At 38.6% G+C, this 26,986-nt stretch overlaps 2 protein-coding genes across 7 annotated transcripts in view; one reads left to right on the top strand and one right to left on the bottom strand.

Moving 5' to 3' along the window:
* Positions 1-13,138, top strand: part of LOC126262568 (uncharacterized) — a 44,929-nt gene extending 31,791 nt beyond the window's left edge. The window contains exons 2-5 of one of the 2 annotated variants that reach the window (XM_049959271.1): positions 5,533-5,715; positions 5,980-6,208; positions 8,356-8,514; positions 12,237-13,138. In XM_049959271.1, the coding sequence (XP_049815228.1) occupies positions 5,533-5,715; positions 5,980-6,208; positions 8,356-8,514; positions 12,237-12,747 (1,082 nt within the window). In that variant the 3' untranslated portion in view covers positions 12,748-13,138. Of the gene's footprint in view, positions 1-5,532; positions 5,716-5,979; positions 6,209-8,355; positions 8,523-12,236 lie in introns of both variants that reach the window. The other variant, XM_049959272.1, reaches the window with a different exon arrangement.
* The window catches only part of LOC126262566 (cytosolic carboxypeptidase 1-like), a 524,760-nt gene that overhangs the window by 247,146 nt on the left and 250,628 nt on the right, over positions 1-26,986 (bottom strand). For all 5 annotated transcript variants that reach the window (XM_049959267.1, XM_049959269.1, XM_049959270.1 and 2 more), the window contains exons 17-18: positions 21,015-21,155; positions 18,365-18,543 (exon numbers count right to left, since the gene is read on the bottom strand). In XM_049959267.1, coding sequence (XP_049815224.1) covers positions 18,365-18,543; positions 21,015-21,155 — 320 coding nt within the window. The remainder of the gene's footprint in view (positions 1-18,364; positions 18,544-21,014; positions 21,156-26,986) is intronic.

Below are 26,986 nucleotides of genomic sequence, written 5' to 3'. Positions count from 1 at the left end.
ATCTGAGACCTGCACCTGACTGCTAATGAACTCTCAAGTCCTCACTTGAAGAAAATAAAATGAACCTGTTAGAATGGCCTTTTCAAAAGACCCGCCTGAAACAGCATCGACTATCAGTCGTTGTGGTGGGCTAGAGTATCGCCTGGGTGGTAGACAAATTCGCTTAACAATCCAGCATTCAATGCTTCAGAAAGAATAGAAAACAAATGTCGCATTCAATATGTATCTTAGTTCTTCCCCGATGATTAAAGACCGTCACTGTAGTAACAGGAGCTGGGAAATGCTACTAGTTACATGTGCGGCGTTTGGAACAAACAGCAATGTCTGTCTGAGAACATTTAGCCACGCAGTATATTTTATTTGTGTGAAATTTGATTCTATAGTATCTTTATTTTTCTTTCGATAAAGATGAGAACTTGCCTTAAAACTTACGGAAACAGAGTTGCCAAATGCGTTTTTCAGAGCAAACAAGTTCGAATAGCTCTCTCTCTTGAGTAAGAAGTTCGAAGACTAGGGGCAATGAAAGTTAGATGGTACCGTGACAATGTGGGTCACTCAACGAGTCAATTCGGCTTATTAGGTAGCCTATGCCTCATTTTGTATCACAGCTTCGGAAAAAAGAAGAAATATCATCTGACATATTATGTGATGTGCCAACTTGCTCCATCTCCTTGTAACAGGTTGAGCAACAAAAAGGGAATGCAAACTGCCCTGAACGCACGCGCTTTGCTCGTCTCTGCTTCATGCTTGACTACTTATCTCGCACAGCAATCAAACAAGGCGAAACCGAAAAAGTGAAGGCGATCAGTGAATAATGAGGGTTCCGAGCAGTTGGGCACGGTGCGCTGAGATTGAATCTACAATCGCGGGAGTCGGGGTAGAAGAAGAGCGCAATGTAACGATAAGGTCTTCGGCCGGGCGTCTAGTTAGAATGCTACTATCCCACACTCATCTTCAGGCTGTTGCCGAAGTCCACCGCGTGACGTTATGGTTTTCTGATGCAGACTGCCTGCAACCAGCCGAAACGGCCGCTCATAGCCGTTATGACAAGTGACTGGGCGGCTGGGTGCACCGTAGCATGCCGAGACGGCTGACAGCGATCCATGGATCAGCGGGCGACGCTGACGTTGGGTGCTCAAAGAGGATGTAGCGTATCTAATACTTATCTTCTCATCTTATAGCCCATGCCTCTTTCTTTTGTCGAGCATGATGGCGAGGGGTTACAACAAAACTTGTATTGGGGAGGAGCGAGATTCAAATCCCAACGGCCTCACTAATTTTACTTTTTTTACCATTTCAATGAATCACATCTGACTACAGCCAAAATTGTGTTTTGATAAGGTCACAGCCAATTTCCTAGTACTACCTAGCCGAACTGATCTTTTAACAAGTCTCTCATGATTCCATGACGACAGGATTTTGAATTCTAGCGATTCCTTTTTCTCCACTCCTTGTGTACTGATGTTCTCATCTCCCTCAGTTCACAGTGTCATTGGGTTGGTGTTACCAAGAAAACGTGGTTTTCCTGTCATTTAAAGCTAGCAGCTACCCTGTGTAAAAACTATTCCAAGAGCTTACTGTGAGCGAACCAAGGAATTCTGGAAAATAACTGTAGCTGTATTCACACGCTGACAGTAGAGAAGACACTATACACAGTGACTCATCTATCGCCAATGACAATTGTTTCTTTTGCAATCTCTAGTGTAGCACTTTAACAATGGTTCATAGTAACGAGTAATACCACATCCACCACTGGATTGAAGATTGCCTCCATACTTTTCCATACACATACATGTCATTCCTACATGTTTCCAGCTTCCATTGTATCGTTATCTTGGCCCATCTACTATCAAATGTTGAAATGTGTGTGAAATCTTATGGGACTTAACTGCTAAGGTCATCAGTCCTTAAGCTTACACACTACTTAACCTAAATTATCCTAAGGACAAACACACATACCCTTGCCCAAGGGAAGACTTGAACCTCCCCCGGGATCAGCCACACAGTCCATGACTGCAGCACCTTAGACCGCTCCGCTAATCCCGCGCGGCCCATCTCCTATCCTTTCAGTTAGCTACATCCATCTCAATTTTATTTTAATTATGGCCATAATTATATCTTCAGCTCTAGTTTGTTCCCTCGTCCATATGTTTTCCCCACTTCTCATAATTAATGGCAAGAATCTTCCCATTGCTCACTTAACAAACCTGAGTTTTATAGTTTTTTTGCGTTAAAAATTCATGTCTTGCTGTTTTAAGTCAAAACTGGTAATCACACTGATAGTAAACGTACTCTTTCACACACATTGGAATCTTGGTTTTGGAAACTCTATTTGATGTATAGAAAGCACTAAGGTTGTAGTGGACTGTTAAGGCAGCCAGTCCACAGTGAAGTAGCCGAAAGGGCACGCGTCAACTCACGCCATCTGGCGTTAAGTCTGGAACAGGATTCGTAATGAATGTGATAAAGAAAAGAACGTAGCTACTAGAACACTGAACTTTTATATTGTCCTTTGGTATACAGCATTCTGGATGATACAAGTGAGACTCTATCTTGAGGTACATGCAACGTTACAAATGGTTAATGGTGCCTTGCTAGGTCGTAGCCATTAACTTAGCTGAAGGCTATTCTAACTGTCTCTTGGCAAATGAGAGAAAGGCTTCGTCAGTGTAGTCGCTAGCAACGTCGTCGTACAACTGGGGCGAGTGCTAGTACGTCTCTCGAGACCTGCCTTGTGGTGGCGCTCGGTCTGCGATCCTGACAGTGGTGACACGCGGGTCCGACATGTACTAATGGACCGCGGCCGATTTAAGCTACCACCTAGCAAGTGTGGTGTCTGGCGGTGACACCACAAAGGTCATATTTCCTCTTCTGTTTATTTCTTTTGCTGTCCCTTGACAGGTTCGTTTTTGTGATGGTAAATTAAATGTTTTTCCAGTTTTGTTATTCATCAGTCAAGTTTTCTCTCTTTCTTATGAAGTAATGTTTGAACTTGCTAAAGGTAGTGGATTTCATGTTAAGAATACATTAGTACCAGAAGTGATCTCTTAGGTTTTGTTGGCATGATTCGTTAATGGTGGGCTTCTGGGTGTTCTGCCTAGTTGTGCCAGTCTGGTTGCAGTCCAGGCAGAGTGTACACAATAACAAAACTTACAGCATATGAAGAAGACAACTGGGTTTGTCACTGAAATATTGTGCATAACATAGAAACAATAACAAAGCAGAACACCCAGAAGCACATCATTACTACCAACAGCTCTGAAAGGACTGGAACATGTATTGGAATTCAAGAAGCTTTTTGGATTGGAAATCATTTCACAAAATGTCAGTTCCAAGCAAGAATGCACTTTGTTTTTACTGGAGATACAACAGCATTGCACACACAGTTTATCTGTGTGAAACAATTACACACCACAGCATCTTGTAAAGATATAAACAATATCTTGTTAAATATTAATAATTAATTGCTACAATTCCAGAAGCTTTTCAACAAACTTTTGAAGTCAATATCAGTGAAATTCAGTCACTGTTCGACAGTACGTTCTACAGTTAATGTGCTTTACAAGATGAAATGACAGTATGACATAATTAGTTTGTTGTGCTTCTATCCAGTTGATCAATATAAATGAGACATGTACACCCATTACAATGTGTTCATGATTGTAGATTCTGAATTTTTGAATATTAGATGAAGACTAATGGAACACCTGACCACAGACACTGATGTGTCCAATGCCTGCTCCATCTGAGGAATAAAGTATAAAATTTAAATCAGAATTCTTCTCAATAAAAATGCCTTCTTTTAGAAATACAGTGTTTGACAACTTGCCTTTGCTGCATCAATAGAGAACTTTTTTCCTGTGTCTACAGATATCTGAACTTGGTAACTCCATATACTGAATAATTTTAATAGTCGACTCATGCCCACAGTGCTTTTTGTTCAATGAAAAACCCACAACAATGTTTTATTTATTTTAGAGTTTTGAAAGAGTACATGGCTCAGTGTCTACCACACTGTACAAACGGTTTCAGGATTAAATTTCCAATCAGTTACAGTACCAGGAATGAAAGATTAACGCAAAAACACCGTGGTTCAGATACTAAGTTGCGCTGTATACACACATCAACTAGTTGGGTGAACTGTAAGGTGAGGTATTGTGCCTCTTGCAGAACTTTAACCCACTAAAGCACTATGTATTCAAAGTTGAACACAGGTTCATGAATCCCTTATTTTTCCACCATCACACAGTAAATGTAGTCAGATAACTTGGTCTCTCTCTCTCTCTCTCTTTTGGAGGGGGGGACAAGCAATCAAAAATCTCAGACTGCTCTGCCTGGTTTTTCATTTTCAGTTTCTTTTTTCTGAGACAACAGTACCTATAGGAAACATACAAATGGCAGCTCTAGCAGAAAAGTGATCCCTTCCTTATTCAGATGATAAAACCTTGGATCATGTGGTTATAAAAGAATATTTTTGTACACTATTTCTCATATATGGAATCTCATTACACTTTTAGAGCAATAGAGATAAGTGCTTTTCAACTGCTTAACAAAGTGCAGCCTTTGATACTATCCTTTTATGCGATATGGTAACCAGGATGCAATAAATTAAAGGAAATTTGATAACTGAATTGAAAGTGAATTGAAGTGAGAAGCAGAGTGGGCTGATGATTAGGAATCTATGAAAAGGACAAAATTTATTTACAGTTGATGAAAAGTTCAATGGATTTAAGACATATACAATTTGGAAAGAATGCAGATGGGACTGTCTCCCGGTTCAAAATGGTTCAAATGGCTCTAAGCAGTATGTGACTTAACATCTGAGGTCATCACTCCCCTAGACTTTGAACTACTTAAACCTAACTAACCTAAACATCACACACATCCATGCTGGAGGCAGGATTCGAACCTGCGACCGTAGCAGCAGTGTGGTTCCGGACTGAAGCGCCTAGAACCGCTCGGTCACAGTGGTGTCCCCTGGTACAATACTTTCTACATGCTGCAAGATATGCACTGAAATGAACATTCCTTTCACTGTAAAGAACAACCAGAAACTTAACAATTTACCCAGAGTTTCCAATGTTTTCTGTTTCTTTCCCCCTTTCTTTTTGATAACAAATAGCTTATAATGTACCAATTCAAATGTAGAGGCCCTTAATCCTGACTAAGATTGAGTTATAATCCATTTTCATTTCATTTTGAGGAAACATGGTTGATTGGAGATATTCTCACGCTTCACTTAACTTTAGTGTAGAAATGTGTATTCACAGTCCAAAATCTGATGGGTCCTTTTACAGTTAATCATTCGCATGAATCCATACTCACTAGAGCTCAATTATTTGCTCTGCTTCCTGATGCCAACAGTTTGTTTAGTTCTGTCAGATTTACTATTTACGACAAATACTATACTGCAAGTTGCAGCAGTTATCGTACAAACAAAATTTATGCTCTAAATTATTAAATGTATTTTCATTTTTAGAACCAAATTTGTAGCAATACAGTTCAACTGAGAAATACTTTTCTCCTTTGCAGGTCAGCGAATCACAACAATACAGCTGGATGGAGTGCAATATTTCATCAGTCGTATGAATCCATACTCACCGGAGCTCAATTATTTCCTAGCATATCAGTACTGCCGATCACTTGGATTGCAACTAGCATCATTTGAATCACGTGAAAAGGCAGATTCTTTAATGGAGTATTTAAGGAATGCTGGTAAGTGAAAGTATTAGAAGCTAATAACTTACTATCTGACAGTTACACATGGTCAAATAAATAAAAAATAGTATGTATTTCTGTGCTCAAGGCATCGACCTGCTACACTGAGCAGCTGTCTTTCCTTATTTCATGTATTGCCCCATTCTTAGACAGAATGCCAATTCTTACAACTGCTTTATAACATGTCATCAGAATTTATCTTTACTTTAACAAGAATACCTTCCTGTAACTGTACTTAAAGTATCTATTAATGCAAAACAGGTTATAACAAATATGACTTCTGGACTTCTGGGAATCGGCTTGGAACATCAGACATGATGTTATGGATGAGTACTGGCTTGCCCTTCAACAGTACATTCAATTACATGAGGAACCTACCATCCAATGATCTCCACTCAGCATCTGAAGACCAAGACGCTGCATCTGATGATGGTGGTGTAGTAAATGAAGGGATAGTTGAGGGAAGAAGCAAGAGCAACAGGAGACGAAGGTGATAAAAACTATCAGTAGAACTTCACAAATAACAAATAGAAATGTTTAGGTAGCTAACTTCACCAACAATATAAAGGGTGAAAACTTTCTTTAAGGTTGTTATCAATTATATCTATTCTCTCAGAATGATAGTACACAAGAAAAGAAGATGCAATTTAGTTCATAGCCCCTTGTTCACAATGTTGTACTTCCATTTTTAGTAGTCATTGTAACAAGTAATGATAGAAGGATTATTGAAATTAATAGCAATTTTGACCACACATAGTGTTTAAAATAATCACAATTCAAGAAAGGATGCCTACGTCCCCTGTGTTGGCTGTTTCGCACCCTATAATATAAGGTGTACACGTCGATATACAAATTACTGCAGCGTAAATCACATATAATGCCAATAAAAAATGAAACTATGAATACAAGAACTTCTTTAATTGGTACAGTGAAGTTTAATTATTTTCCAGTCACTGTTTACAGGAAACATTGTTCAAGGCTCTAACATTATTTATGTTCCCAGTGACATGATTTATTTATTTATTTATTTTTTTGGTGAATGAGCGCACACACATTGCTGACCATTAAAACTGCAATGACATGAAGGGGGCATGCAACAAATGTCAAATTAGCATGCACTAGTGCTTGAATATGCAAATAATTAGCACTTCAGCAGAATGCTAAAAAGTAGGTATGAGTGATGCCATCTTCATTCTGGAGAAAAGACCATGTTAACGTTGTTTGTTTGTGAGAGATCATGTTATGTCTCCTGTAAAAAGGAGAAATATGTACCAGGAGTGGCAGGATCATGGAGCACCACGACTGTCAGCACAACAACCATTGTTGCAGATACCCTTGTTAGGGCAGCAGAGAGAGAGAGAGAGAGAGAGAGAGAGAGAGAGAGAGAGAGGCACACTAACAGTGGTGCATCCAATGAAAGAACTGATGCCACATCTTTTTGTAAGAGTCACAGATCTGCATACAGCATCATGGCAGTCATCTGGATATTCCGAGTAGAATGAACACTGAGAGACTGCATTTGTAATTGTCATTCAAGACCAGCATCTAGAGTGATGGTATCGGATACCTTTGTGTTTGAACATTATCACTTTTGGTTCACATAACTGGTAATTTTGAGAGCAACTGTTACATTTGTGTTGTGCTGTATTTTTATTGGTCCCGAGTCCTTTGTACACAGCTCATGCATTAGACATTGGGCAAGTCCGTTATACGCATATGTATGAAAATGATTTCTTTGCATACTTATTTAAAATTACAAATAATTCACTACATACTTTTAAACGGTATTAAATGGATAAAAGCAGGGATGCTGTAAATGTAATTTTGAAGTGACTGTGCCCATTCTTTGAGATATGTACAATGTTATCTTCTGACAGTATACTGCATGACTGCATACAGTGTGTGTTCAAACGTTGCTCTGGCACGCATGTTAGCAAGATTTCTCACCTGCTGCAAACACCTGGTCATAAGCTGCCAAAAGACTGGTATGCCACCACTCATCAGCCACTCAGATTGAAGCAGTATGTAATGATGTACCCTTAGCTGATATAAGAGTTAAGTTCAAATCAACGCCCAGCCAGGTTAGCACCACTGTTGCTACTAGAGGTGACAGCTCTGTGTAAAATATATTACTATTGTACACTGTACACTCCCAAATCAACTACAATCACATATTCATTTTCTTATACTGTATACACATGATAAATAACATTTAATTATTTGTTATCCTTCCTGGTGTAGCAATTTTATGGGTCATGGTTGAGTTCACCAATACAGATATGCAAGACCTACTGCCCTTAAATATTGAATTATTTAAGGAAGCACAATGACAAGAAATTACTTATAAGAAGGTGAAGAACACTGATCAGTCTAGCAGCAATTACCCATAAAGCCAAGGGCAGTTTCTGTGGATGGTTTCAATAGTGTCATCAACTGGAAAGAAGTGCATTACATATGTGCTTCTTAGCACTGAAGGGAAATAATTGTTCCCTTTACAGTTTTACTTCATTGCTTTTTAGAAAGTTATAAAGTGCAGCTAACTTTATTATGTTTATTTACCAAGGTTTTAAATAATTTACTTACTTTCATGATAACTTAGATGCAAAAACAGTCTTAAATTGTTATCCTTTTTAACAGAGGAGGATATCACAACCCAAATACAGGCTGTGTGACACTGAGGGCACCAGAACTTTCCTGGGAGACAGATGACTGCAATGCTGTGAAGGACTTCATATGTGAACAGACACGGTGCTACTATTACAATTATGGCTCCATTCCTGTGTCCACATCCCAGGGGTAAGAAGGTGAGGAACACATGTCTATCCATATCAAAAAACCATTAGTCTAGGCAGCTGCTGCACAGTAATTCCAAGCATCATACAGTGCAAAGTGATGCGACACTATGTACAACCAATGCACCAAACAGTAAAGAATAAATTAGTTTGATTTCTACCCCGCGGCTTTTCTAAATCACAAATCTGCACACAGATGTTGTACATACAATGATTATCTCCTTACAAACCTTTTTTCTGTAAGGCTGTCACCCTTGGCATTAACAACTGAAAAATTATTTTAGACATACGCATGACAATCTTGAATATTTGTTTAGGTATCACTATTGGGGATCTTGTCTGGTGAGATGTAGATTTATCTGATTCATTTTTGTCATCGCATTTCTCCATAGGTACAGCATTACACATGTTCTTGCATGATCTGATCCTTTAATTTTGGTATTTACTGACTAAAGCATGGATCTGATGTAAATTCTACAATTTCCTATTTAACTGGTGTTTATTTCCAACTAACAGTTTGTTTCTCAAACGTGGAATATTTTTTTCTTGGTCCTGACAATTATTATCCAGAGAATTTGCAATTCTTCAGAAATAATAATTCTCTGTCACCTCACCAGTTTCAAATCATTTAGGTTGGTCTACGTCATTCGTAATTTCAATTATATTTCAACTCAGTAGGAGCTGAACATCTTATTTCCATTTGGTGTGGTGCTGTAAAGCTCTATAAGAAACGGACAACTATGTTTTATCAGTGTTGAAGTAAGTTTATGAGATGTGCCATTACCCACAAGGTCATGAAAGATGGTGCATAAGCTCAGAATGACAAATATCAAGATAATGCTGAACAGTAAACAATTTCGCTTTTTATGCATTATTGGCATATACATGAGGTGAATTATTCGAGATGGTGGAGTCAAATGATTATGAATTAATTTGTTTGTAATTACATCCATTGTGTAGAAAGTTTACTTATTTTCTCTCTGTAGATGTCTTATGAAGTAGAAGGATAGAACAGCTCTTCTGCTTTTACTGTAAGAAGTACTGAATAACAAACTTCTTCAGTTTACTACTAATTATTAAAGAGGCATTGAGAATTCTATAATATATCACATCAGCAGCAGGAGATATGAGGGAATGAGTGCTTTCAATGAGAAACACTAAATATAACAGAGAAAGGATTAGCTCTGATATATATAATGAACTTTTATGGCGTGTACAATATCATACAGAGTTGTGTAACATTCAGCTGCATTCGTTCCACACATTACCAGTTTAGAAGTATATAATTTGAACAAGAATTCTGCCAACACATAGCTGATTAAAAACAGAACTGTCATGAAGTTACACATTTAGAACATGCATCTGAAACGTATTTACTGCTCTATAAGGAATATTCCACATTACCTTCTCAAATTCCAGTTGATGTATGTTTACTATCTGATAATAACTGTAACATACCTTATCCCATATACAGAAAAGAAAAACTTTTATCTATGTACAAATTGTCATTGATACAAAGAACAACTTAAAACTAAATGCAGAGATTGTCACACACAAAAATACAGAACATTACTTAAAAAAAAAAAAAAAAAAAAAAAAAAAAAAATTATTAATACAGATAAATTGAGCCAAGGAAAGGTTCCTTTTTCTGATAACTTATGAAAGTTATGCTAGTGTTTCCACAGAGAATTGTTAGGTGTGACAACTACTCAAGAGGACTATTAACTTCCTGTGGCTAGTATACACATCAGCAGATATGTGGAAGTATATTTAAAACCACTTTATTTGTTTAAGAGAGAGTTGTAAAACTAATTCACATCTCTCTCTTTCCTTGTTGTATGCTTCAAATCCTTTGGTCTCTCTCAGCATCCTGTATTGATGAAGTCTGGGGAAACAATAACTGCTAACAAACAGTATTGTTCTATTACTATTAAATGAGCCTAATTTATGAACTAACTTGGATTGAATACCAACTGTCTTGTATCTAAGACAGTTATCAGTATCTTCTGTGCTCATATAACTTGTAAAAACTGTGAAATATGGTGTATCTATCCCATGACAGCAAGACAAATTACAATTTTTAATACCAATTCTTGGAAGCTTTTTAATCAAGGGATTTACAATAAATATCTCTCTTTTACTAGGAATTAAAACTTTTTGTGCAGTAAAGATAATTTAAATGAAGATATAACATAATGAAACTGTGGAAAGATGTAAATACTATGTCGTAATACACCATTCGTAGACAAATGGTGAAAGACTCTTCAGCCACAGTGTAAATGAATTAAGGCCTGTGATTCTGCGATGCCGTTCGTAAAACAGCTACACTGCGAACCAAAATGCCCACTAGATGTGCTGTCGGCTGACGGGAGAACGGCAAATGTTCAATTGCCGCTGGCATTTGGGAATGCACATGGTTTGGTGCAGCATTGTGCACTTTCCCCGAAACGCCGGTGATACCAGCGTACGTCAGGTGACGGTGCAGGCGAGCGGGATGGGTTTCATTATTTATTTATTTTCTTATGTTAAACTAAACGATGGAACTTTATTTTTGTGCGCGGAGCTAAAATACAGAGCTCATGATTCTAGTAATGTGCAATAGTCTAGTCGAGGTCAGCGAGCTCCTCATTGCTAGCGTTACTAAACACATATGAAAGGACCACACACTAGAGAAAGAGAGATAACAAACATTGAATAATTAACATACTAAAGGTAACAAAAACAAGGAATAAATGGTACGCACTTTGCGCGAATAAACCCAGAGCCTCTGGCGGCGTGCACAGAACTACTGACGCATTCGCGAAAATTTGACGTGCCCCCCCCCCCCCCCCCCAACACACACACGGTGTTAGGTGGCTGCGGGTCACTAAACTCACAAACTTTCAGAACTGCCAGAAAAAAAATAAGAGGATCTAGACTTTTTACAGGCCTAGACAGGATAACTTCCTATCAAAATCTTTTCTTTCATCTTCCATAAAAGTAAACTTAGTTCCCAAAAATAAGTGAATGTCTCAGTGTGTGTGTGTGTGTGTGTGTGTGTGTGTGTGTGTGTGTGTGTGTGAGAGAGAGAGAGAGAGAGAGAGAGAGAGAGAGAGAGAGAGAGAGAGAGAGATTGATTGAGTGACAGTATGCTGTTGTCTTATAAGGAAACATTTTTCTATCTTTTATTGGTTGCAGTTGCATTCTAGATTACCCTTTTCTATGTAAATGGAGCATTACAATAATTAACAGTATTATTTTTTCCATGTACTAACAACATATATATTTCAAATATTAACATCTATCTATTGATCTATCTTGTGCAAAAACTATCAAAAACTTAAAAACTTTAAAACATAAAATGAAATTAAATTTTGGAAAAGTTTTAAAATTTATGGATAAAGCAGTAACTGGCAGTGGTGTGTAGACTAATTTTTTTGACGTGGATAGATGTAAGTACTCACATGAAAAATAAAACTGGTGGAAGAAAAAATTATGTTCATGTATAAATTAAAATTTATGTCAAACAGTATGGCAATGCTGTATATATAATGCACATTAAGGTAATACATGAATCGTATCACAGTGACCTCTCTAAGAAACACTTTGACTAAATCTTCATCTTTTAGTGGCTAAATCTGATTTTGTGTGTGTGTGTGTGTGTGTGTGTGTGTGTGTGTGTGTGTGTGTGTGTGTGTGTGTGCGCTACATGCATTAAGAGCTTGCTGAGTCACACTGTGTTTGCAGGAGCAGCAAATACCCATCTGGCAGCAAATATCCCTCAGCAGCTGGACAACAAACATCGACAACAGCAGCACCTACTACTACATCCACTACTCCAGTAACAACAGAAAAATCTACAGAAAGTCCAAGCACTACTCCTGCCAGAGGGAAAGATTTGGACAAGACAAACCGTCGAGTGACTCTCAGACCACCATCAGAGGAATCTGCCCCACTACCACTGTCTTCAATTTTTCCAGATCTCATGCCTTCGCCAAGAAGTTCTGAAAACAAATCCATACCTAACATTGTAACAAAGGCATTTCCAAGAAAAGATTCTGACAGCAATGTTGTTTATGTAACTGCTGTTGGAGTAAACAGTGAAGAACCTGTGCCAGTAAGCAAGTATACAGAACCTTCTAACACTGCAGCTCCAATGACCACACGGGACAATGATGAGAGCAAAGTGACTGCCCAGATGACTGGTCCAAAAACCTTTGCACGTGGCAAGGTTATCGATCCTCCAACTGCAAAGTAGCCATGAAATTACAAAAAAAGATTATATGAAATACAGTGTTGGGCCTCTTGAAAAAGAAGAACAATTGTTTGACAATACAGTCAACATCAAAGTTACAGTGATGCTTCTATCTTTCGATTTTCTTAACACACATTCGCTTAAATCGTGCATCACTAAATATAGAAAGAAACTGAAATATGTGTATAATGTGTGGATACATATGTAAGTAAGAAATATGGATGTTAATGTGAACTTATTGTGCGTGTTGTTGGACAACAGAAGCCTACTGCCAGAATACTCTTACAACATGCATGACTATTTCACAGAACTGGGATCTTTTGTCATTTATCAATTATTAGTGCCTTGTATGGAAAGCTGTAGATCTGCCACAAATAAATCTAATGTTGTAATACTTGTGTGAAAGTTCTCTGCTTAGGACTGCCTAAAGTAAATAGCCTTCCCTGATACGTAGAGCCTTGACAGTTTTCTGACAACAAAACCTTGTGCATTATGAAAGTTATGTATGTGTACAACGTAACATAAGTCTCATGAACTGAGATAAAACGAACTTTCTCAATGCAAACTAGCAAATATGAGTTAGAACACACAAACTCCCAGTGATAAATGATACATTTTTATCTCACTCTAGACATTTTAAAAGTTTCTATCTACTGACAAGTGCCCCAGTTGCACTTTTCAAATGAGAATGGTAACAGTAAGTTCAGTCTTTACATGCAACTAACTGTATGTTTCTGAGGATTCACAAATAACATGCTTCACCTTTATAGTTCAATTTTCAACTATTTTAAAGATGTTCTGGAAATTAAAAAAAAAAAACACCTTGACATCCTGTGCATATAACATGACAAACAAGTCAGTCATCTATGAACTATTAAGTAAATTATGCTGAGAATAGCCTGACATAGAAAACTCTTATTTTTTCGAAGATATTAAAATTTGACACATCCTTCATCAATTTACAGTTCTTGCTGGCTTCCTACAACTAGATTTAGGTGATTGTGGTACCATAAACTGTTACAGATGGATGCCATTAAATACTGTATTTGACACTTGTGCTTCATGGGTGTAACTACGAAAATTGCCCCCCTCCCCCTCCACACCTTTTTTTCATATTCACATACATTGTATTAATTTGTTTGTGTTAAGCATAAGCTGAAAAAAGTATCATTCGGAGGTCTTTCTGCAAATTATGAGATTCCTTTGTGTTTTTAGGCAAGTCAGTTAACTAATTAAGACATTAAGATTGAAAATCAAAAATTCTTATTGGTAGGAAAACTTCATATTTAAGGTTGAAAAGCCAACAAAAAGAATTCCTTAGCATAATTAAAATAAACAAATAAAAATTTCTCTTCTTCAGAATGCTGAACCTGCGGTTTAACTTTTGGCATTGTTTAAGATGCTTACAACAATGGCTAGTGACTACCAGCAAGTTGAGTACGCTGAAATTGTGGTGTTATGTAATAAGTGACTATGTGTTTTAATCAATATTCCAACATGTTATCTGGGGCAGCATTCTGAGAATACATACAGATTTAAATGCAAATTTTACAGGGCATCTCAGTAATCAAAGAAGGGTATTTGAAAGATTCATTAGGACATAAAAAACTTAAAAGACCTTTCAATTTGCCTAGAATAATTGCTGACCATTGAAGCTGACAAACACATCAGGCCAAATTATACCCACTGTTCTATATTGTTTTATTAACTGGAATTATGGAACAGGTTGTTCATGACAGACTTCTCTATGCCTAAAAGTTCCATGTTCAAGTCATCATCTACCACACAGTTTTAACTTATTGCAAAAACTACTCCAATTTATATGTGGATGGATTCAAGGTAATGACTGACGTTCAGAGTGGGAATTTTGAACTGGCATGTCATTTCCTTCCTAATATGAATACAGTAGTTTAACACAGCATTGCCATGTTCAGTTTTATGCTCAGAATAATTCTTTTTCACCTACTCAAAACCTATGTTAACTCTGGGCCAAAAATAATTTCATAGATCTGCTAATGCTTAAGATAAGTTTGGTTCCACCTAACTTAGTGTCAGTACTTTAATATAGAAGCAAAAACAAATAGACATCTGTGAAGAATCAAAGTAACTAATTTGCAACTAAATGGGTAATACAGGAGTCACATGTATGTTCATAAGCTTTTCATTTAAGCATCTTCACATTTTATGAATACAGGCTAAAAATGAATCTAATACCCAAAAATATAAAGTTTTATATGTTTATTGAAAATGTATTTCACTTACGTTGCAACTTCACTACAATACATGAAAGCAATAAAATTAAGAATGTGAAATGACATCAATGGATCATCCCCCTCCCCCCTCCATCTATCACTCCCTCACTGGAAAGTGGGTATTCAAGGATTTTCCAATTTATACTTGTATACTTACTGAGGAAACTCTTGTTCACAGCTTGGAGAGGAACTTATATTCCAATCTTAGTGAAAATATGTTTTACTTTATTTAAGTTTCGCATGAGGGGAAAAATGACTATTTGCTTACGTACACACCTGAATCTCTCCCTTCTTACGCGCTGTGTTGAGATATAACATAGAGGAAGCAGAAATTTTGTATATTCTTCCTTGACTACAGGTTCTCGAAATTTGCCAAAACTTTGTTTTTTTCTCCAACAACTACAGCTTCCCAATCATCTACATTAGAATTTTACATGGGGTATGTAAAATCATTGTGATGCCAACGTTTGCTGTCATGCCAACTTTGTAATAACTTCAAGTGCCATAGAAGTACTCTTTCTTATTTGGTCGTACTAGCATCTCGAAAGTGGTTTCCTTAACAGATAATCTCCACTTTTCCAGAAATCTAGCAAAAATTAATTTTCCACTGACCTACACTACTAATGGTTTTTTCAATTCATTGTTTTACCTCTACATATTTAAACACAGTGAAAGACTGCAAAAGTTGACTTGTAAACTTTTATTTGGCTGCTTATCTCACATTCCATTATTTATGGAAATTATCTTGCACTGGTGCACATCTAAAGGGAACCATTATGTAGAAAGAAAGTGCAAATATTGTTCAAGTCTTTCTTTGCAATCATCCAGCATCAATACTTTCCAGCATCATTATCAGTGAACAATATGAAGCTGCTACTGATGCTCCCAGATAAAATATTTATTATATTACAACATTAACAGTAGTGTTACACACACCCAATGTTAGTGTTTTCTGTTGAGCATTTACCACCCCGCAAAACATACTGGGATCTATTAGTCAAAAATTATTTAAGCTAATAACATATTTGTGAAGGGAACTCCATATGATCATATTCTGGCTGCAAGTCAATAATGTGCTACAGTGTCATAGCTTACAGAACTCTAGGAGTTTGAATCTACCTGTTCACCAGCATCCACAACTTTAAAGATACTGTGTTTGAAGAAAGCAAGCTCTTCCTCTCTCCTTGCCCCTTGCAAGAATGGTATTTCTTGAATTTGTGCTTATTTCTTAAAAGAAATTTGCTTTCCTCCAACATCACACTGTTTCACTTCAGAATCTGCTATACTATTTTGCAAAAGAAACTTTTGGCATGTCTGTCCGTAATTATCTGCATCAGTTCTTGAACCCTACTTACTAACTGAAGTGTTCACACAATGCTGCACTTTTGTTTGCTGCAAAAGAGACTCTCAGTGAGTGTGCGTAAGGAAAGTGGTGATATCTGCATTGTATTTTATGTAAAATCTAAGGAGAGTTCATCTAGGCCTGGTATCTGGTTTGCACTTCTAAATCTGTTTTTGGATAGGTTCTGCCTACAGCAAATTATTTTTCTTCTTTTTTCCGACCCAGACATATTACACTGAAGTTCAGCAAAATATGATTGGGTGGAAAAGAAGGAAAATAGTGTCTCACCAAGGCAGAACCTGTTCAAAAAAGTTATTTGCGAGCAAACATGGACACAAGAATGAGTTTAAATCTGAAGAACATTTGTTTTTCTATAACAGGCGTGCTCGTTTTAGCATTACTCTATGTGCGAAGTGATCAAACATACGTAAACAGTAAGATCTGTATGTGTTAAGTGTTTCTGAAAGTGAAATTTCGTATTTTGGCTCTATCTCTTGTCTTAAATTTTCCAACACCAGCCTAACATCCAAGACAGGAAGGAAAGTTTCAATCATAGCTTTGTACAGGATTAACAGTTCTTAGGATTTCCTGACAAATCTTTCACCAAGAATTGACTTTGGAAATTGCTGTACGATTCTTGTGTAGTATTTCTTATAAATAGATGATTTTTTATTAAGTTTTCTCTATATACATACAAGGAAGTCCACCAAAGTGCATGGCACACAACAAGGTTTCTTCCTGTTCCAGTTGCATCTGGAGTGCTGGAAGAAAAACTGCTTAAATGCCTCTGTGCATTCTGCAATTAATGCAATTTTATCTTCACAGTCTTCCTCAGAGACTGATTAATTTCTCTACATTACCTTTTACAGCAAGAGAAAATTAATAAATTATGAGAAAAAATTGCTGTTAACTACTTACCTTCAACAGACTAAATTTATAGTACCACCAATACACACACAAAAAAGTAAAAGACACACAGTCTGGATTAGTCTGTTCAAAAGAAAGGGCAAGTCACTCAGAGATACCAGACTACGGGTAGGTCTCGTACCGTGGCGTCCGAATGATTGTTTGTTACTACAAACTGTCAACCACATGAGGGGTCTAAGTGAACTGCCTGTCACACATTCCACAATGGTCTGTATTATGGTTATCTTTAGATAGAGGTATTGGGGAATTTATGTATAATTGCAATAACTAAAACATTAGCTCCAAGCTCTGATTAATACTCTTGTAATGTCACGAAGTAGATAGACTCCTGAATACTTAATATCACTTTATAATTATGAGACCTTAACTTTCTACAGGAAATGGCAAAATAAAACTAACACTATTTGCTTTTTTGCAGTGTTGAGATAAGAGAAACTCCAGGGGTCTCAACATTAAAATTCATGTCATTATTATGAAAATGGCTCTACACATTATGTAGTTTTCTGAAACTACTACTCTTTTTCAAATTCATATCTACATGTGGTTTGGATTTAGAAGTAAATTCATTACAACACCAATCAATAGTTTGTTTTCTGATTACTGCAAGACACCTAAATAGGATTCAACCATTTTTCTCCTGCACCATGTCACTGCATATGTGTGTGTGTGTGTGTGTGTGTGTGTGTGTGTGTGTGTGTGTGTGTGTGTGTGTGAGTGCGCGTGTGTGATTCCGGTAACGGATCAGACCTGTTGTAGCATTCAATAAGCCATTTATTACTGAATGAAATGAAGCAGAAATGTACTGCTAGCTTCCATGTAGGCTGGGCCAATGACATGAAGACAGAAAATTAATACAAACCACGAATTAAGACTTTTTTTCTTTTTTTTAACTGTCATACTTTGCACCCAATAATGGTGAGCTTGGTAGTAATAGAACATTTACTTACCCATGGAAGTATAATTAAATGTTAAGAAATGCAAAATGGAATCTGGCAATATATATATGTAAAATTTTTTTCCACTCAAATAACAGAACTAAACTCTCATTTCCTGAGCTCTTCACTACTGCATAATATGACAAATGTCAAAACTTACTCACCAGCCATTAATGACACCTTCAGTATTAAGCATTGGCACTATCTTGAAAACGTATCTATTACGCAACTTTATAGCTGCAGCTGTATCTCCCAACAAGTAACACAGTGTGCCGTGCATCACCCATGAAGAATTACTTTCACCTGGATGAACACGAGCTGTCAGGAATATTATTTCCCGTTTCTGGAAAGTAGAATATATAAAATTTCATATTTCATAAGACAGACTAATGCCATAAAACTCATAAAATAAAAGCATAAATGAAAATTATAAATAAGTAAAAAATGTTTTTTTACTTCCTTACATTATAAAAATCAGTCAAAAGCTATATACACTGAAGTGCCAAAGCAACTGGTATAGGCATGTGTATTCAAGTACAGAGTTATGTAAACAGGCAGAATACGGCACTGCGGTCAGCAAAGCCTGTGTAAGGCAACAGTTGTTAGATTGGTTACTGCTGCTACAAAGGCAGGTTATTGAGATTTAAGGGAGCTTGAATGTGGTGTTATAGTGGGCACACAAGCAATGGGACACAGAATCTCTGAGGTAGTGATGAAGTGGGGATTTTCCCATACCACCATTTCAAGAGCGTACCATGAATATCAGCAATCTGGTAAAACAACAAATCTCCGACATCGCTGTGGCTGGAAAAAGATCCTGCAAGAATGGGACCAATAATGACTCACAATAATCATTCAACGTGACAGAAGTGCAACCATTTCACAAATTGCTGCAGATTTCAATGCTGGGCCATCAATAAGTGTCAGCGTGTGAACCATTCAACGAAACACCATTGATATGGGCTTTTGGAGCCGAAGGCCTACTTGTCTACCCTTGATAACTGCACAAAACAAAGCTTTTGATAACTGCACAAAACAAAGCTTTACACCTCGCCTGGCCCTGTCAACACCGACATTGGACTGTTGATGATTGTAAACATGTTGCCTGCACGGACAAGTCTCATTTCAAATCGTATCGAGCAGACGGACGTGTACTGGTACGGAAACAACCTCACGAATCCATGGACCCTGCATATCAGCAGGGGACGACTGTTCAAGATGGTGGAGGCTCTGTAAAGGTGTGGGACATGTGCAGCTGGAGTGATGTTGGACCCCTGATTCGTCTAGGTATGGCTGACAGGTGACACGTACGTAAGCATCCTGTCTTATCACCTGTATCCATTCATGTTTACTGTGCATTCTGATGGACTTTGGCAATTCCAGCAGGACAATGTGACACCCCACATGTGCTGAATTGCTACAGAATGGCTCCATTAACACTCTTCCGAGTTTAAACACTTATCCTGGCCACCAAACTCTCAGACATGAACATTATTGAGCATATCTGGGATGCTTTGCAACATGCTGTTCAGAAGAGACCTCCACCCTCTTGTACTCTTACGGATTTATGGACAGCCCTGCAGGATTCATGGTGTCAATTCTCTCCAGCACTACTTCAGACATTAGTCGAGTTCATGCCAAGTTGTGTTGCAGCACTTCCGCGTGCAAGTGGGGTCCTACACGATATTAGGCAGGTGTGCCAGTTTCTTTGGCTCTTCAGTGTATATATATGAAAGGGGTAAATTGCATCAAAAGGAAAATTCACTTGACAGAACTATAAAATTAAAAGTGACCGTGTGACAGGACAGTACTGCTTACTTTAAGGAGATGAAATTCAAAGTAAAGCCATGAACACCCACAAAGCTAGACAAAATTATCATACATTTTGCAACTGTAAGTTCCTCTGTCAGGAAGGGAGGGAGGGAGGGAAGACAGTTTGAGGAAGATTATAAACAACAAGTAGATCACTCAGAGATGAAGATGATGACGATGATGATACAAATATGAAGGGGGCAGCATGAGGGAGAGTACAAGGTCGAAGATAGTACACCGGTAGATACTTTGCCATCTCTGTGCTGAAGCAATGTTAGTATCGCAATAATATCAATCTGTTCAGGTAGAAGCTGCACAGTAGACACAGAACTACAGTGAAGCAATCAACACGAGACACTGTAAAACATAACTGTAATAAAAGAAAAATTTAAAGACTATATATTTTTAATAGTTGGTCATGTGCAACAAGTAGATCAGCAAATTGAAAGGAAGAAAGACAAAGAACTAATACCCTCCCTGCTTTCTCAGATTGGTTTCACAGAAAAGCCTATCTTCAACAATGCTATCATGGAAAAAAATGATTAATGTAACCGCTAAATGTGTCACACTTTTGGATCATTTACTGGAAAACTAGCTTGCACCTATCACAAATTGGTTACCTGACAAATATTGCTCAATTTTAAGTGCTTTTAACCTATCATGATCTTCAATTTTCTTCTTCTGCACCTCGTATTAGATATCACCAGACTACAGTACAGTGCCCAGCACTCAAATGACAAAAACTGACTAACCAAAGGGGAATACTACAGATTTGAAACTTTCTGGAGGATATTGTGCCAAATGCTCCTTTGAGTTCAACCTGACAAGAATACATCACACCATGTACTAATGAGTGTAGATTGAAGAGAAAGGAGGCAATCTACCAAAACGTATCCAAGATAGAACTATTTGGATTCATAACAATTTAGGAACTTCATGGACTGGTTTGTAATGGAAAGGAATAAAAGGTTTTATCATACAGACAAACTATTAGCAACTCACCAAAAGAGGATTTTCCTCTGAATCTGCTGCAGAAAGTGTAAGCAATGGAGTTTCATTGTTGTTAAGAGACATACATAATGATTCAGCCCTGAAGTATATTTTGGAGGGATCAATTTCACAGGACCACTTCCATATGTGCGCCTGGAACAATTAAAATAATACTGTACATAAATAAAATAATACTGTACATAAATTGGATACAGCTCAATAAATATCCAAGTCAGTGAACACCAGACACTATTGTGAAGCTTGAATTAGACATGCTGCTACAGCTGTTCACATGAATTTTCTACGCAAGTTTTGTAGGTTTCCGTAAATGAACAATGAAATATAAAAGAATTTAACACATGGAAACTATCAAGTAAAAACAGTCTTCGCAAAGCAATGCGATTTTATGAGACCATATACTGAAGTGAGAGTAACTCTCTGAATTTTCTCCTTAGACTACTTCCCAATTCTCCCCGAGTCAACATGTCCTATTTCACCACATGCTTGCTCTCCAGTGTGATCCGTAGGTGTGCAACCACTCTTCTCAAATAAAATAGATGGATCAACAGAAATTTAAAGGCTGGCAGCAAGAGATGGGAGAGGCGGAAAACGTGTGAAGCTATATTAGCAACATTGTGGCCATTTTGGAAGCCACCATTTTGGCATCCACCATCTTGGATGCAACTTGTAATTTCAAAAGGGAAAAGGGGTCAAGTCATATCAAACTGATAAAAAATTACTTGATAAAAAGAATGGAGTCTTTCATTTGAGCACAGTTCCATCCATTCTCTACTTATGATTGATTCCTTATGGGTGACAAGTCCAATGCCTTGATTTACTGAGATTGTCTTGGTATCAGGGCAGAGGAGCACACATATCATTCGCAGAGTATTTCAAACAATGCCACTCACACAGACTAGCCATTATTGATAGTCTGCTGCTTAAACTTTGAAAAATTCTGAAGGGAGAGAAGGGGAGGGGGAAAGTCTGATGAGAAATGTGGTTCATCAAGAGTTTCCTCTAATTACTCTTTCCCACTGGCAGTTTATCATGTTCTGCCACAACTACTCACTGTCTTGTTTACAATTAGTCTGTCTGATTTGAGTATGTTTAATGTACCCTAAGTCTTTAGCAACTGTGACAAATGTGTTGCTTCCTGGTAATCTCACTCTTTCAACTTCATTATAAATTTTCATTTTCTTGTTTTATTTCCTCTCTTATTTTCTCTTACCTTGGCATTTTACCACTCCCTTTAATGGAACCACTTTTTTCTGCTTCTCAAGTGTAACAATTAAATGTCCATTCACCAGGTTTCAAGACTGCCATGTTATTTCACCAATTCATTCATACTCAAAGAAAGTGAAGAAATACATTAATACAGAGAAACAGATATTATAAACTGCATTCTCTTGACATACAAACTACTAACATACAGGTTACTCAGCTTGTATGAAATAAATCTTTAGCTATTCTTCCACCCTAGCTGAAGCCAAGAACAGTGAATTACCCACACAACCTCATTGAAAATGACACGAAGAAGTATTTTGGGCAGTCAAAGGAACAAATGCAGGTGTGTGTGTGTGTGTGTGTGTGTGTGTGTGTGTGTGTGTGTGTGTGTGTGTGTGTGTGCGCGCACGCGCGCATGCACTCAAATATGTCCAACACTGAAAACAAACCCTACTGTTGAACATACTTGGTAAGTACACAGCATCAGTCTCATTTATTATGTGTCAGACCTATTCATGACATGCTAATTACAATGGGTAACCATGTTCTTGCACTCTGCAGCCAGCTGATCAATTTTGATTGAACTTAGCACATTGTGAGACCCAGTTCAAGGTAAAAAACAGTCGTTCAATAATATATCATGACAAAAAGTTCCTTATTATTTGTAAACATTATTCCCTTTTTTTACGTTAGTAACCCTACACATTTTTTTAAAAAAATTCTGGATTTTTACAACATTCTGATCATGTCTGCAGAGTGTCTTAAGAAATACAAACCTCAATGGAAACTTTACAAAAGGATTCGAAGTCTATTAGATTAACAGAGAGAGAAATGTCTCTAGCAGTGAGGAAAATTGCACTGTCTTTTGCTTTGAGTAACTAAATTATGTTTCAAAATGGAAACTTCCACCTGTTATACATCTGGTCATGATTTAATTAGTCAATGGAAGATTTGCTCATTTTTCAACAGAAGTAACAAATGAAGATCCTCATTATTTGCTAGTAAGTGCACAACAGCAGCTTTCATCAGATAATGGATTAATCTGCACGCAGAGAACACATTATAAGCACATTCAGTTTCTTTCTTTTTCCTTTTTCTTTTGGTATGATGTACTTACCACTTTTTTGGCACACTAAAAATGTCAGCAGTTATTAAAGTTTCAGATAAACCCTTTGCAGAAGTGAGAAATGACTAAGTTAGCATTGATATTATACCAAGTACTAAACCAGACTGAAGAATCAAAAGGTATTTATACAGGCATGTTATGCATAGCAGTGTCATTTGGATGTCACAGAAAGTAAGATACACCAGAAAGTAAGATACACCAGAAAGTAAGATACACCAGAAAGTAAGATACACCAAGATGGATATAAGTTAGTATCACACCACTGTAGGCATAATGCTGAGGCAAGCTGTGCTGCAGAAACTGTGGTGTAGCAATTAACATTGTTCGATGATGTGCGAGTTGCCAGTTCAAGCCCAACCACTGGTACTTGTATGTTATTCAGCATTCATCATTTGTGGAAGTTTAGCAAAATTTCTTATGTTTATGTTGTTTGCATATGCTGAAATATTCTACATAAACAGCAGCACTTTCAATCCAGGAGTTGAGTCCTGTTCTAATTGTACAATGGTATTTCTAATAAAAGTTCTTGCAGAGCTAATTGCTGTACTTCACTGACAACCCTGCTTTTATCTGGACTTGATTGTGGTTACAACATGACGTTATTGGGTGGAGATGCTGGGTATTTCAAAACATCTACATCACCATGACTCCAATTAGGTTCTGTGATAGCTGTCATCTATGAAAGGGATATAAGCAGTACATTGTTCCCAAAGTCCATGTATTCAAGAGATCAATGGATTCCAAAAGATCAGCAAGTTAGCTGTACATAAGGCATCTAAGAGCGTTTTCTGAAGGCACCAGTCAGGAAACAGTGAAATGTTTGGAAGAATTCAACCAAGTTACCATACACCACAGGTGGTGTAACATGACGTGTTTGGCGAATGTGTACTTTTACTTGGACTGCACAGCCCAGCAGTGGTTCGAGAACAATGAGGAGCAGCTCATGGATGGTTGGATGGCTTTAAAATTGCTGGGTGATGAACACTGTGGTCATTAGTGTCCTTTCACAAGGGCATGGTATTAGTGAATGGGTAGTACTCTTGTTAAAATGAAAAGCAAAGCCATATAACAATTGCCACTGCAGTAGAAAATGTCACATACAATTTCCAATATAACTAGTCATACTGTTGTCACATGTTTAGAGAGTTAATGAAACAGTTCATGTCAGTAAGAAGGTTGGTTTATCATGGAAGTAAAAGGAGGAGCCAGCCACTAAATAACGCATTAAAACCTCTTCCGAGTTAAAAGGGCTGGATTCCTAATGCCATATGAAATGTCAACACTACTTCTGCTATTGTTTCATCGTCACCTAAGAAGGAAAAAAAGCCTCTCGGTAGACCCAAGGCTTCCCTACTATCAGCATACAGCACACAGGTCATAGAAACTTGGTGCACTGTAGGTGTGGTTGGTTGGTTGGTTTGGAGAAGGGACCAAACTACATGGTCATCAGTCCCTCCGACCTTGGAATAACTAAAACTGATAAAACCTCACACTGTAAAAAGGAACTACAATGGCCATAAAATTACAAATTATAGACAGAGAAGGAAGGAAGAAGGTGGAAGAAGAGAGGAGGGAAAGTAAGTGACTAATGACAGGGGCATGAAGGAAGAAGCACAGGTACAGAAGGTAGACACTCAAGATAAAACAGACCCCATAAAGAAAGGGGTGGGAAGGCAGAGGGCGAGGGTGAACCACCAAGCCCAGCCAAAGCCAGTCCAATCGGGGGAGCAAGACGGCCTGCCAGCCCCTCCACCCACCAATATGGTTGAAGGTCCCACCCTCAAATAAAGCGATAAAAACCCCCCATCACGAAGAAATCGTAAAACTAGATCAGCCGCTGGGGCATTGTCAGCAAACGCGAGGGTAGCGAGTCAGGAAAGCTAAAAGTCTGTTGCAGGGCAGCTAAGTCAAGACAGTCCAGAAAGAGGTGAACCACAGTCAACATTGATCCACAACGACAGAGAGGGGGGGGGGGGGGGGGGGCTCCTCACAACGGAGGAGATAACTGTGAGTCAGCCAAGTATGGCTGGTGTGGAGCCAGCAAACGACAGAGGCTTTACGAGAGGCCCATAAGGAGGATCACCACAAAGTTGTAGAAACCTTTATCACCCTGAGCTCGTTCGGCATAGAAAGAGTGTGCCATTCTGCATCCCAAAGTCCCAAAACCTGACGACGTAATACCGAGCGAAGGTCTATTTCCAGAATGCCAATAGCAAGAGATGGCCCGTTAGTAGTCAATTTAGCCAGTCGATGGGCAAGTTCATTGCCAGGGATCCCAACATGGTCTGGGGTCCAAATGAAAACCACTGAGCATCCACATTGATCAAGGAGAGAAAGGGATCCTGGATAGCCATGACCAACGGGTGACGAGGGAAGCACTGGCCGACAGCTTGCAAACTGCTCAAGTAATCACTACAGACAGTGAAAGACAGTCCTGAGCAGAAGCAGGCATGGTCCAGTGTGCTCAAGATGGCTACCAATTCTGCAGTATACACACTACAGCCATCTGGCATGGAACAAATTTCCGCGTGCCTCGCATATGTGTAAGCATAACCAGTGTGCCCAGCAACCATGGAGCCATCAGTAATCACTTCTGAACCCTGCAAGGAAATGAGGAGGCAATAGAATTGGTGGTGAAGGGGCTCCAGAGGGACAGATTCCTTTGAATTGAGGAAAAGATCAAGACAAAGCTGTGGCCGCGAGACGCACTATGGAGGGATATGTGCATGAGCAGAGAAACGAGGCAGTAAAGGGAAGTGCTGGAGCTCAGAAAAGGGTGACTGAAAGCGGACAGCCATGGTAAGCCCACATCGTGGCCGCCGCTGCCAAGGGAGGCTGATCTCCGTGTCTGGATAAAGGAGATGATAATTAAGGTGCTTTGGGGTGCAGCGAACACTGAGCACATAAGATATCAGCTGCTGTTGGCACAAAACTCCCAGTGGTGGAATCCCTGCCTCTGTGAGAAGGCTAATCATAGGGCTAGTCCGGAAGGCACCAGTCACAAGTCATACCCCGCAATGGTGGATGGGGTCTAGTATCTGCAGTGTTGAAGGTGCCGCAAAACCATAGACAGGACCCCCATAGTCTAAATGAGACTGGACCAGCGCTTTGTACAATCGCAGAAGAATAGAGTGGTCTGCACCCCTGGTGGTATTGCACAGACGTCTAAGAACACTGAGATGTAACCAGCACATTCTCTTCAGCTCGCGAAGATGAGGGAGCCATGTCAATCAGGCATCAAGACCAGACCCAAGAAGCGACGCGTGTCCACCACCTAGAGGGGTTGGCGGCCATCGAGGAACAGGTCCGAATGGGGATGGACTGTACAGTGACGGCAGAAATGCATGACACATGACTTGGCCACCAAAAACTTAAAGCCATGGGAGAGAGCCCAAGACTGCGCCCGGTAGATTGCCCCCCCTGCAGACGGCGTTCTGCAGTGCCCATGACGGAGGAAGCGACCTAGATACAAAAATCGTCAGCATGCAAAGAGGGGGACACTGTAGGCCCAGCAGCGACCATCAGTCCATTAATGGCAATCAGAAAGAGAAGGGTGCTCAGCACGGAACCCTGTGGAACCCCATTTTCTTGCCAATGGGAAGTGCTGTAGGAGGAACCAACTTGGACCCGG

This window comes from Schistocerca nitens, chromosome 6 (assembly GCF_023898315.1).
Source record: "Schistocerca nitens isolate TAMUIC-IGC-003100 chromosome 6, iqSchNite1.1, whole genome shotgun sequence".
Classification (NCBI taxonomy): domain Eukaryota; kingdom Metazoa; phylum Arthropoda; class Insecta; order Orthoptera; family Acrididae; genus Schistocerca; species Schistocerca nitens.
The sequence above is the reverse complement of the archived record's forward strand: the minus strand, read 5'-3'. Positions and strand labels throughout refer to the sequence as shown.